Below are 13,868 nucleotides of genomic sequence, written 5' to 3' on the forward strand. Positions count from 1 at the left end.
TTCTTCCTACGCTGCCCACAGTAACTGACTTAATTAGTGGGGTGGCTCTTAACACTACTGCCCACTCCCCCATCTCTATCTCCTCAAACAAATTATTTTTATAAAAGTCTCATTTCATTTAGTACTCAGAACTCCATGTACTAGCTGGTGGGAATTTCCATTCTCATCTCACAGAGACAAGTGAAAAAAGCATGCTCAAGGTCACAAAACTAGTAATTGTACTAGAGCCAGGATAACATAAAGTTTACATTAGTAAATGCACCTAAAAGAAAGAGGTAGACCAGTAAGCCCACCTAAAGAAAGAGGTAGACCAGTAAGCCCACTTAAAGAAAGAGGTAGACTAGTTGGTAGACTGGAGTGAGCCTGCTTTTTCTGAGTAGCATCTTATTTATTTCTGTGCCTCTTGTTCCTTGGTTCAAAAGCCTTTTTGTATTTTCTTTTCTGTTTTAAGGTTTATACATCTTTTATTATTAAAAATTTTAAATGTGTGTGTGTGTGTGTGGTGTATATGTACACAGGTGATACACACATACGTGTGTGTTTACACTTCTATGCATGTGTGAGGAGGCTTTGCCTGGCTTTTATGTGGGTGTGGGGGATTTGAACTCAGATCTTCATGCTTTCACAGCAAGGCCTCTTACATACTAAGCCACCTTCTCAGCCTTTCTTCCCATATTGTCTAACGAACATGGTTTCAAATTCACTTCACAGTCTGGGTTCCTGCCTCCCTTGCCTCCCCAGCAATCCTGAGGTCCTCTTGAAGCAAAGGGCTTGGCTGTCTGCTGAGCCCCTTGGACATACATTCAGCCATTTCCCGAGTGAAGCATCACTCTCCTCTGCATCTAAGCGTATCAGATACGGCAGGCAGAGGATGCCCCTCAAAGAAGGCTGCATCCTCGTCCCTGGAACCTGTGGATATGTGACTGACCTAGCAAAGAGATCTGGGCACATATGACTACAGATTGTGAGATGGGGAGATGATGCTGGGTTGCTAGGTGGGTCCAGAATAATCACAAGGGCCCCTAAAAGCAGAAGAGGGAGGCAAGAGAGTCAGGAAAAGAGCTGTGATGGAGAGGCAGAGGCTGGAGAGAGTGTGCTTGCTGATGGCTGGGGTGACGGTGGGAGGCACAAGAGCAAGGAATAAGAGCAGCTCCTAGAGGCTGGAGGAATCAATCAACTCCTCTAGAGCCTCTAGAGCAGTGGTCCTCACCCTCCCTAATGCGGCGACCCTTTACTACAGCTCCTCATGTTGTGGTGACCGCCCCCCCCCAACCATAACATTATTTTCATTGCTACTTCATAACTGTCATTTTCCTACTGTTATGAATCATAATGTAAATATTCTTGGAGACGGAGGTTAGACAAGGGGGTTGAGACCCACAGGTTGAGAACCACTGCTCTAGAGACCATGGCTCTGTTTGCACCATCAATTTATTTCATCAAGACCCATTTTGGGTTTCTGACCTCTATAACTGTAAGAGAACGTATTTTTGTTGTTTCAAGACAGGGAATTTGTTGCAGCAGCAGTAGAGAGTTGGGCCGGGGGTGTAGTGCTCAGTTGGAAGAGTGCTTGCCTAACATGCATGAGGCCCTGGGGTCGATTAGCTCATTAGTCCCCATGCTCATTAGTTCGCTAAGTTGAATGGTAGGGATTCTGAAGTTGTCACCTCTCTTTTCATATGCTATTGGTGACAAGGCAGACTGAGCCTTGGTTCTGGCTCCTCACTGAAGGGACCTTGGCATTAGAGTTTAGACTCAAGAGGAAATGCGTTAGACACCAGGGGCCTTGACTCAAACTGATGACATCAGCTGAGTTTACTATTTGTCAACCGAAGCGTTGCACCCTGCCCTAGAGAATGGACCGGAAAGGTGGCTGGGTGGCTAGGAGAGCCATTCCACTCTTGCAGAGGACGTGAGTTCAAGTCCCAGCACCCATATCAGGCAGCTCACAGCTGCCTCTAACTCCATTTGATATTCTGATATCTCTCACATGCAAAAAACAATAATGTTTAACACATAAACTGGCATCTTGTTGTCCCATCTTTAAACCCTCTGAGTGAGAATCCTGAAGAGGATGATTGAACCCTGAGCCTCAGACGCCCCACCAACTTAAATTGTTTATATATGCTGCATCTGATTATGTAAATTAGAGGACAGATTAGCATGACCTTCAGAGGCACCTGAGAAAGTGATCCCTGTTCTGGTTCCCAGCCTTGAGTTCAACAGTACTCTAAGGGACTGGTGTCGGGGCTGAAAGGATGGCTGAGAGGTTAAGATCACCGGCTGCTCTTCCAGAAGACCAGTGATCTTAACTAGTACCTACATGACAGCTTCCCAGTACCCAAACGATGGCTCACAACCATCTGTAACCCTAGTCTCAGGGGATCAGATGTCCTCTTTTGGCCTCCATAGGCTCCAAGCATGCATGTGGTGCACAGACATACAGACATACATGCAAGTAAAACACTCACATACATAAAATAATTTAAAAACATCAAAAAAAAGAATGCTCTGCAATTGGGCTGTACACACACACACACACACACACACACAGAGAGAGAGAGAGAGAGAGAGAGAGAGAGAGAGAGAGAGAGAGAGAGAAAGGCCAAGGGTGGTGGCTGAGGAGTTCTTGGAATGACCTGTGGTTGTATCTTTACCTGAGACAGTTCTACAATTGGTGAGCTACCTGGAGCAGGTGAGCTGGGTGTCAGGCACTGAATATGAAGCACCAAGTAGAGTTTCTTTAGCCTTGAATAGTTGAAAGGGTTGACTGACAGATGGGTTGACTGAGGAGTTAACGAGTAAGTTAATGATCAGATCAATGGATAGTGGGAAAGTAGGCAGATGGATTACTAGGTGGGTCAATCAGTAAATGGCTTAGGGTAGGTACTCATTCATGGTCCCAGAAGGTCAGATATAATCATCTTCATTCAGACATCGCCTCCTACAGCCATGGGCTTGTTGGTGAAACTTTTAGGTCAGTATTCTGCTTATGGTGCTGCATACATTAATTGGGGTGACATTTCTGAATATCCTTTAGGATTATATGATGGCTAATCTTTATTGTCAACCACATCTAGAATCAACTAAACTCAAACAGTTGAGCACAACTTTTTTTTTTGGACTGTTTTTTTTTTTTTTTTTTTTTTTTTTTTGAGACAGGGTTTCTCTGTGTAGCTTTGCACCTTTCCTGGAACTCGCTTTGGAGACCAGGCTGCCTCAAACTCACAGAGATCCACCTGGCTCTGCCTCCGAGTGCTGGGATTAAAGGCGTGCGCCACCACCGCCCGGCCTGGACTGGATCTTTTGAGGTGAGAAGATCCACCCTAAATCTAGGCTACATCTTCTGGTGGCAGTCTACATAAAGGACGTGGAAGAAGGAAGCCTTTGCTTTTAGCTTGTTTGCTCTGATTTTCATTGGCAAGTTCATCTATCCTGCCACTGAGGCATTCCTTCACTGGTATTAGAACTTACTTCTTCAGGACTCCAATGTAGAAGGGACCAGCTGAGACATCCAGTCTCAAGGATGGAACAACTACCAGACTTGGGCCTTTCCATCAGGAAGCAGCCAATGTTGGACTAGCTGGACCACAGCCTATAAAATACACACACACACACACACACACACACACACACACACACACACACACACATTCAGTTCTGTTCCTCTAGAGAACCCTAATACATACATAAACCTTGTCTGAATGAGCCACTGACAGGCATGTTTAGTCATCATAGAGACCTGCAATATATGGGTTTTATATGACACTTGTTAATGTGCCATCTGAGGTCCCATCAACACCACCTGTCAGTGGTCAGGCTACTGGTTCCATCTCAGCTGGGTGACTCCTTCCAGGTAGACTCCAGACTGGCTCTCTTCACACAGAACTGTTAGGCACTCACACATGTGCACATTACAAGTGCAGGTGTGCTGTGGATATCGTTCTATATAAATAAAACACTGATGGCCAGTGACCAGGCAGAAAGTATAGGCGGGACAAAGAGAGAGGAAAATTGGGGAAACAGGAAGAAGGAGGGAGAGACACTGCAGCCACCGCCAGGACAAGCAGCATGTAAAGACGCCGGGTAAGCCACCAGCCATGTGACAAGGTATAGATTTATAAAAATGGGTTAATTTAAGATAAAAGAACAGTTAGCAAGAAGCCTGACACGGCCATACAGTTTATAAGTGATATAACTGTCTGAATGATTATTTTATACGTGGGTTGTGGGACTTCGGGGATTGGTGGAACCTGGAGAGAAGCCCTCCAGCAACAAATGGCGCCCAACGGCTCGAGTTTCCACCTTAAACCTGAGAATATTTAATAACCAATTCTAAACAGAGCCAAAACCAGGTTCCTGCTTTAGTTTGGGGAAATAGGAACCAGGAGATAAATTCTGACTCCTTCTCCATCTGGAAGAGGGTCTTGAGACAGGTGTTCTGCAGTCTCTCCGGCCCTTCAAAAGCTCCTGTGTGGCTGTCAGTCTGTCCTTTCTGCCTCGGTTCTCTCTCCTCTCACTTCTGCCTCTCACTCCTTATTAAAATGGTGGCTTGTAAACATTTACTTTCCAAGGAACCTAGGCTGAGGCTTAATAGATTTTACAGCTATGTGATTTAGCTGGGGTTAAATACAAGAATTTTGGATCCTATTAGAAGTTCAACCTGCTTACCACCTGCCCCTGCCCCAGAACACTGAGCTGTTCATTTTGATGTCCCAACACTGAGCATACAGTTTCCAGTTATCATAATGGCCGGGTCCTCTCTTTTTCTTCTCTCTGTAAGATGAATCACATCAGACTAAGGATACTCTTCTTGAGTCTCTGTGCATTATTTGTGGCCTTGGTATCATCTTACTCAAGCTCTGTGGATATTCCAGCTCCTGCCTTTTTCTTCAGAGTGGTTGCTCTTTTAGCCTGGTGTGCAGAATTCAAAACAGAAAAAGCAGAAGCAGCCAAAGTCCTCTGTGATGGGCAGAAAATGGCCCCAAAGATACCACGTCCTGTTTCTCAGGCTCTGCCAATGTCTCCTCACTTCAAAAATGCATTTGCAAATGTGATTAAATCAAGGCTCTTGAGCTGGGGCTCAATCTAAGTTATCTTGGGCCTCGTTATAAAACAGATAAAAATGAAGATGGACTTCACACGTCCCCAGAAGGCAATGCATGGGAGCTGTGACTTGTGGTGTTGGCTTTGAATTGTAGCGATGTGGTCACAAATCCAGGAATGCTGGCAGCCATCAAAGCTAGAGAAGGCACAAAACAAATTCCTCCAGAGCTTGTGTAAGGGGCGTGGGGGGTGGGGGTGGGTTCAATTCTGCTCCTTGGCCTTGGTTTTTAACTCAGTAAGGCTGATTTGAGATTTCTGTACTCTGCAGTTAGGAAGAAAAATGTATTTCTGCTGTTTTAAAGGCATCTGGTCTGTGTGATTAATTACAGTGGCCATAGGAAACTTCACAAATACAGGTTCTTCTTTAAAAGGGCCTTCAGATATAGCCACTGAGGCCAGAGGACTACAAGTTCAATGCTAGCCTGGGCTACAAAGTGAGTTCCAGGCTAGCCTGAACCACATTAAGACCCTGTCAATTAAACAAAACAGGTCCTCAGGGATCACTGCCCTCAGCTTTTCATGAACTTTATTTCACATCTCCTACCTCAGCCTCCTAAGTGCTGTTATTAACCATGCCCAGCCCAGCTCAGCCTGTCCTTTTTGTACTTTATGTGCATTGATGTTAGCCTGCATGTGTGGCTGTATACTACATTCTCTGGTGCAAATGAAGGCCAGGAGAGGGTCTCTGATCCCCTAGAACTAGAGTTACAGACAGTTGTAAGCTATCACGTAGGTCCTGGGAATTGAGCCTGGGTCCTTTGGAAGAGCAAGAAGCGTTCTTAACCATGGAACCCTCTCTCTAGCCTGTCCAGCCTTTAAAAATATTTAAAGGCTTTATGTGAATGTGTGTGCCTAAATGAGGTCATGTGTACTGCATGCATGCAAGTACCCATGGAGGCCAGCAGGCACTGGGTTCTCTGGAATTGGGGTTACAGGTACCTATGAGCTCTTAAACACTAACCCATTTCTCTAGCCCCTCAGTCTGATTTTTGTTTTTTTTTTACTCTGTGCGTGCGTGTGCGTGTATGCATGCTCATGTGTGGTGTAAATCACAGCACACCTGTGGAAATCAGAGGATAACTTATAAAAGATGGTTCTCCCCTTCTATCATGTGGACTCTGGGAATAGAACTCAGGTGGTCAGGTGGCAAATCCCTTCGTGAGGCCAGCTTGCTGGCTCTTTTAATGGTGTTTCCATTCCCACAAGTTTATTCCATCCCAAATTCTGCACTCTTTCAAAGTGTCTAAAGGTGCTCAGACATTTGTTCTTTAAGCAAAGCTGGGTATCATTTCCAGACGTAGTAAATGAGACCTTGTTTTCTAGAAAAGAAGGTTCTAAGTTTTAGCTGACCCCTCATGCTCTTCTCAGCCCTCATCTACTCTAAGCCTTCCTATGATAATATATTGTGTACCCTAATAAAATTTGCCTGAAGATCAGAGAACAGAACAAGCCACTAGATTAGACATAGAGGTCAGGCACACACCTTTAATCCTAGCACTCGGAAGCAGAGATCTACCTGGATCTCTGAGTTCAAAGCCACCCTGGACTACATGAGATTGACTCAGTCTAGGAGAGAAACAGAGCCAGGCAGTGGTGGCATACACCTTAATCCCAGTACTGGGAAGCACACAGGCCTTTAATCCCAGGAAGTGATGGCTGGGCAGAGAAAGGTATGTAGGGTGTGAAGAGACAGGAACTAGAGGCTTTTTTCAGCTGGAGTCTTTCATGTGAGGACTCACAGGATTTCAGTCAGAGGATTCGTGGAATTGGTGAGGTGAGACGTGGCAGTGGCTTGTTCCTTTGTCTCTCTGATCTTCAGGCAAATTTTATTAGGGTACACATATATCACCACACCTTCCCTTCTAATATACAGGTGTTTTATAAAATGTGTTCACAGTGTATCCCGCACTGAACTGTGGGTAGTACTTGTTAAAGATGTGCAGCCCATGCCGCAGGCAAGGTCAGCACAGCCTCTCAGGAAAGTGTAGGGAAGAGTCTAAAGAGACCCAGCAGTCCATCCCTCCATGCTCAGTGGAACTGGAGCCTGAGCCAGGGCCTCAACTTACCAGGAAGCCTGGCCCCAGTGCTGGATACTCATGATGAGTGCCAGGCCCAGCTCACAGAGGAACCAAGAGTTCTGTCACCTCACGCTATTCAGGTCACAAAACAGCTGCAAAGGTGTCCGGAAGTCAGGGACTACACACATTTCTAACAACACCAATCAATATTAGGCAATTCATAATCATTTATTTCCTTCTCTTCCCTCCACCCGCTTTGATAAAGGGTCTTGTTACACAGCCCAGATTGTCTCCATCTCTCGAGTCCTGGGATTCCAGGTGACTGCCATGCCTGCCTGGCCCGTTATTTGACTCTTTAACTAAAAAGCACTTCTCCAAACAGTAACAGCCCACAAATGCACATTCCTGCTGATCCTCCTTCTGAGGACTTATCTGGGGGTACGCTTCATGAGTGTGCACACAAACATAATGACTGACTCATTGCAGAAGTGTAATAGCAAGAAAACCAGAATGAATCAAAATGCCATCATCATGAGACTGATTGAATAAATTATGATGTATTCAGACATCAAGACATCATGAAGAAACTGTGTAAGCACCATCATGGAAATGCTTCCAAGGCAAGATGTTGTGGAGCATGTGTATGCAGACTGCATTTGTGGATAGGAAGGTATAAGAACCCCCTTTCCTATGTGTAAAGAGATGGCTGCTGTGTGTGTGAGAAGTGCTTGCCTCTGTGGTGGGGGATGGGCACCAAGCAGATGAGGACCAAGGTGGAGAAGGAGACTTTTATCCTGCATATAATTATACTTTGTGACTTGGAACCATGTGAGTGTAGTGTATACTTAAAAAAAAAAACCAACAATAAAATCAAAATAAGTATTTATTGTGCCCCTTACAATAAGAAATCTGGTTTAGGTTCTCCACATCTGATTATCTTTGTGTCAAATGATCACCCTGGTAGCCTGTGGGCTGTTCAGGTTGGGTCCATGTGGAAGCCATGGCCACACCTAGCGTCTGGAGAGACAAGTCAGTTCAGACTAGAAGGTGATTTCTGCCATCCAAGGCTGTGAGGGAAGACCAGTCTTGGGGTTTCTCATTGGTAGAAGCAGTTTCCAAAGGTTCTGAGATTTGGGTCCCCCATCTCCAGGGCAGCTTCTAGAAAGGAGGAGTCCAGCAAGGGTCTAGTAGGGAGGCATCAGCTGTTCCCGACTCACGGGGAGGAATGGTGGTAGCGATCTCGGGTGGCAAAGTCTGTGTTCTCCTGGGTAAGCTGAGTCATTGCCATGGCAACCTTGGCTGGGGATGGTGCCAAGATGATCTGCTCCCGGGCGGACCTCAGGCTCCTTCAGTGGGAGACAACGGATGGGGAGAAGAGAGGAAGACGCAGATGAGCAGTGGAAGCCAGTCTTCCCTGCATAGAGACACTGTGCAAATGCCAGCTGTCCTAACATTCAGCCTGTATTCAAATGTTTAAAGCATAACTGTTGAGAGCTATAACAGTCTGTGAACTCAAACTTGGCAGCAAGTGAAGAGAGTAACATTAACTGTTCTTAAGTGGGACAGCATAAAAATGTGCTTTCTGATAAGAGAGGCCCACACTGAGGACGGTGTTGCGAGAGTTCTGTAACTTTACCTTGTGCTCTTGTCAAATGAGACAACGGAATGGCAAATCTACAGACTGGAGAAGAGTGGAAAGAGAAGCCACTTTGAGTCATTAGGAAGTGAGTTGAGGTGTTACACAGGCTGCTGGGGAGAAAAGGCATCCAGGGTATCCCTACAGCCAACCTCGCCTACGACAATGCCACCTTTCCAGACAGGATGTGCCTATGGCTGCAATAGTGGTGGGAAGGCTGTGGGTGTAACCAATGCTTTCGGATTGGATTTGAGCCTGCACCACAGGACAGAATCAAGCCTAAGTACCATAAACCTGGTCGAGAGTCATGGCTTAGGAGGTTGCAGGACCCAGGAAGGAAGCTACTACTGTTGTTTTACTAAAGAACCTGTTGTTAAATGGCCTTCTAAGTTTATTGTTTATATGCACAGATTAGTGCTGTCCTCAACCTTAGCCAGAGAAGCTTCGCTCTGCAGTGGGTATCCGTTAATACAAAGACTCATAACCCGTCAAAGTGCTGAGAATGAGTGTCGATTGAGCACTAAGCCCTAGATGAGATGTCTGTGTCAATCCTTGTCACCAAGGCTGAGGGAGCATAAGGAACAGGGGCAGAATGAGGGAGCCAGAGAATAGGCCGGGGTGCTGTGAAATACTGTCCTTTGGACACGGCATGGCCACTGCCTCGTGAGCTCACTGCAGCTGGGATTGCTCACACACAGCTAAGTCAACAAGATCAATGGACAGCCCGGTAGGCAACACTCACTGGATGCAGGGCTGTTACAAAAGGACATGAGATGGGAAGAGGTGTGTGCTGCAGGTGCTGGGAGACTGGGTACACATGATCAAGTGTACGAAATTATTAGCAGAAAAACAAACAAAAGATATTCTATAGAAAAGAAGGAAGGAAGGAGAGAGAGGAGGAAAAAGAAAGGAAGGAAGGAAAGAAAAAGAGAAAGAAAGAAACAAAGAAACAAAGTTGAGTGAGGAGTGGTTTCCAAGGCACCAAGGTTACTCAGCAAGCAGCTAAGGGGTAAAGCACCAAGGCTTTGGGGACCACACCGGTAAGGACAAAGAGAAGCCCAGCTTCAGAGTCCACTGACACCAGCCTCCACACATCCAGGTGGATACACCAGTGAAGATCATGTTCTAGGCTGGTTCCCGAGGAAGGTGTTAGGGGCTGGGGAGGGCATTGCTGCTCTTAGCTCTGTCCCTCATCAGCTAGTGGCCTCGGGATGCCTCTGTCTCCACAGGCCTCTGTTTTCTCACCCCTCCATGGCCCTTCCAGGTCCATAGCCTGTCAGGTTGTTGCGTTCTCACAGAGGCACAGATTTCCTCTGAACATCTTCCCCTCAATCGAATCGGCTATTTCACTCAGAGTAACGTTCAAGTGCTCAAATCAGGAATGTAAAAAAAAGATCAAGAGTGACGTGAAAAGACAGATGTCTAAGGTAGAACTTCAGCAGCAGTGTCCACTGACTCTGGAAAGCGTCCGATCACATGATCCAGGTGCTACAGCCATTTGTTGAGACCATATCTGAATGAGTTAGGCTAAGAGTTCCTAAAAACTGAATTTGCTTCTGTAAGAGTGAAATCTGCAAAACAGACATGGCCAAAAAGACACACTAGACAATCATATGTGTTTTGTTTTGAACAGGTAAAAGCCACGCACTCTTCTGGATTCAGGGAAACCAGCTCCGTAGAACGGCTTGCAGACTCTCATCTGGACAGATGCTACGGCTCCCGGGAAGACAGCCCTTCTAGAAGTCAGGGTTGACCTCACAGAGTAACTGTAACTGTGAGGCACAGGTAAGCAAACCCTTCTGCCCGAACACGCCTCACAGTGGCACACCCTTGGTTCTGAAGGACGTTTTGGAAAAAGTCAAAACTACAAAGCAGAAAGCAAGGCTACCAATTTCTATTTTTAAGCCACTTCTTGGCCCTTCCCGCCCCTAAATCATCACAAAACACACCCAGGAGCTGGGGTGGGGCCAGCAAGTTTGATGCTCACTTGGCCAAGGCTCCGCACTCCACTAAACTAGTCCAGAGCTGGGTACTGAGCAAGGAGCCGTGTGGAGTAACCTCTGTTCCAACCACGGGGCTGTCTTTTCCTAGGAACACCCTCCTAATGCAGGGACCTTGGCGGCAACATCCCAGGAATTCAGAGTACAGCTGAAGGACCCATGGTGAACTCCACTGCCATTTTTTTTTTTTTTAGGCTTTCAAGCCAGAAACGACTAAGTACATTCTCGTAAATCAGATTATACCAAATATCCCCACCCACACATTTGAAGCTCAAAATTTTGTAGGCGGCTTCTATACCAAACCATTTCCATTTAATCCACTTTCTCTGATGTGCTGCGACCTGGGCCATCCAGCCTCGTGCCTCAGACAGGAAGAGAGGCAGAGGCTACCTCACATTCACCACAGCTCCCAGGAGGACACACAGCAGCCAGGAAATGCGGCTGACAGAGAGTTCTCACTCTATTCCCATCCTCCATTTCTGGGCCCTCAAATCTCGACTCCTCCCTCTGGTTCCATAACCTTACACCTTTCTCTCTGTCCTCCCAAGTTATAGCACCAAGTTCTCACTCCCTGTGCCAACTTGAACAGATTAGCAGTATTTTCAGAGTGCTGTCTCAACAAGGATGAAGGGGTAGGGGCTGGAGAGATGGCTCGGTAGTTAAGAGAAAGCACTGCTCTTGCAGGGGACCCGAGTTCTGTTCCCAGCACTCAAGTCGGGCAGCTTACAACTGCCTGTACCTCCAGTTCCAGAGGAATCTAATAACTCTGGCCTCCTAAGGTGCCTACACTCATGTGCATGTACTCCCTTCTCCAATACATATAATTAAAAAAAAAAAAAAAGGCCAGGCATGGTGGCACTTGGGAGGCAGAGGCAGGCAGATCTCTGTGAATTCAAGGCCAGCCTGGTCTACAGAGTGAGTTCCAGGATAGGCTCCAAAGCTACACAGAGAAACCCTGTCTCGAAAAACCAAAAAGAAAAAAGGATGTCAGGGATTGCCGAGTGATGGTTCAGTGTTCTTGGAGTTGGGGTTCTGGAGATGAGTAGTGACGATGACTATGTGACAATGTGATTGTATTTAATACCATGAATATGCATTTATATATTCCCTAGGGGGAAACACAAATAGAGAGCAAGGATCCACGCCTACATCTGGAATCAATGGGAACCGGTCCTAATTTCATTAGCAATGACTGGGTGTGGAAGGCGCAGATATTGGCAAACACAAACGGCACGTCTAGAGTTTCAAAACCAAACCATCAAAATGAAATCAAATAAGCCCTGGGCTGTATTCTGCTGGGGCTTGCCTGGTCTGCAGCTTTGGCTTCTCACAGGCAGTGAAAGGGGACACAGGACAGAACCCTGAGGCCTTAAAGGATGAGGAAGTTTGGGCTTCCTCCTAGGGTGGGAAGGAGCCAGAGGGAAGGGGCATCAGGGAACATTCCCTTCAGGATAAGGTCCCCCGTTCCTGTGTGTGTGTGTGTGTGTGTGTGTGTGTGTGTGTGTGTGTGTGTACATGTGTGTGCACATGTGTGTGTACATGTGTGTGTGCACATGTGTGTGTGCACATGTGTGTGTATGACACCTGTGCACACATGCCAGGCTTACTGCAGTCCTTCACAGCGTCTCATCCAAGCCCATACTTGACTTATAGTGTCTGTCACGAGTACAGTGACACCAGCCACCTTTGGCCTGAGATGGAAAACATGAGATCCAATTTCACATCCCCTTAGGCTTTGATCTTGGGCCTGATTAAGAACTAGTGGGAATGTGACTCAGACCGTTAACTCCTGAGATCAGCTCTGGTGACCTGTCACCCAATATTCAGACTCTAGATGAAGGCTCGGCTCATGAAGACTGAGGACATGAAGGGACAGGGCATGAGTCTGTATGGGGTTCTGAGGAGCCGAAGCTGGGAAAGAGGTGTGCAGGACAGTGAGGAGTGAGGTCTGAGTACTGAGTATGGAGGACCATGAGGAGCAGGTGCTGGGTACTGAGCGTGGGGACCATGAGGAGCAAACACCAGCCTCCCAGAGCGTCTCCACTGTCAAGCTCTACACCACAGCCCAGGCCCAAGCACAGCCAGGAACCAGACCCCTGGGCACCTCCCGAGACTGGGCCCCTTGTCCACCCTTGTACCAGCCCCCGTGGGCACAGACCTGCAGGAGGGCATCAGGAGGGACTTCATCCATCGGAAAAAGCTGAAGTTGGAGGCTGAGCCTGTGAGGAAGACATGGGCATACATTTCAAGGATTTGTCATAGACATCTTGAACCCCAGCTTCATTAGGGGCTTACACACCCCTTAACACACTCACACACAACTTTCATGTGTGTGTACATACATAGAACGAGCATGCTTTCCCACTCGAACCCAAGAGCATTCACTATCATAGAGCCTGGCAGTGGCCTTCCTCATGCTCATGGAGAGTTTCCAGAAACTCATTTCTACAATACCTTTGGAGGGGACTGGGTGGAGCCTACTGTGGAAAAATAAGGACACGTGCTGCTTCTGCCTTAGGAGTTAACACACATTCTCCCGGTACTCGCTCTTACAGTCACATGTGTGTGCTGAATGCATGCTGTGCAATCCCCACCAGCACCACACACCCTGAGAACAGGGAACATGGCTTCTCCGTCCTCATAACCTCACAGGATCTGGCACTTAGGGAAGTTCTAACGGGTGTTAAGTGAACGACACAGTCCAGCGGGCAGAAATGTTTGAAGCGAGGTGTTTTCATTTTTTTGGTTTTTGTATTGGCCAAAAGAACCTTTGTCTATGACACACTGATCTAAGTTCAACCTTAAATATACATACATAGTGAAATATATATTTATATAACATCATATCACATATTTATTTATTATATATAACATACTATATGTTTTATATAAAATATATATTTATATATTATTTATAATATCAATATGTTATTGCATATAGTTATTATGCATTATAAATTATATACTAAATAATATTTAATTATTACATTCACATTAATATTCTGTATAATATATCATATAAATATTGCATATTTGTAAATATAACATATTTATATGGTTATATTATATAATTAGTCTATAATATATTATTATAGAATATATGTTATA

The 13,868-nt window shown here is 46.1% G+C and overlaps 1 protein-coding gene across 1 annotated transcript in view; it reads right to left on the minus strand.

Annotated features, from left to right (window-relative positions):
• Positions 1-7,989: 7,989 nt before the first annotated feature.
• Positions 7,990-13,868, minus strand: part of Slc12a8 (solute carrier family 12 member 8) — a 163,053-nt gene continuing 157,174 nt past the window's right edge. The window contains 3 exon segments of the mRNA XM_028886362.2: positions 7,990-8,343; positions 8,346-8,470; positions 12,919-12,979. Coding sequence (XP_028742195.1) covers positions 8,309-8,343; positions 8,346-8,470; positions 12,919-12,979 — 221 coding nt within the window. The 3' untranslated portion in view covers positions 7,990-8,308.

This window comes from Peromyscus leucopus, chromosome 12 (assembly GCF_004664715.2).
Source record: "Peromyscus leucopus breed LL Stock chromosome 12, UCI_PerLeu_2.1, whole genome shotgun sequence".
Taxonomy (NCBI): domain Eukaryota; kingdom Metazoa; phylum Chordata; class Mammalia; order Rodentia; family Cricetidae; genus Peromyscus; species Peromyscus leucopus.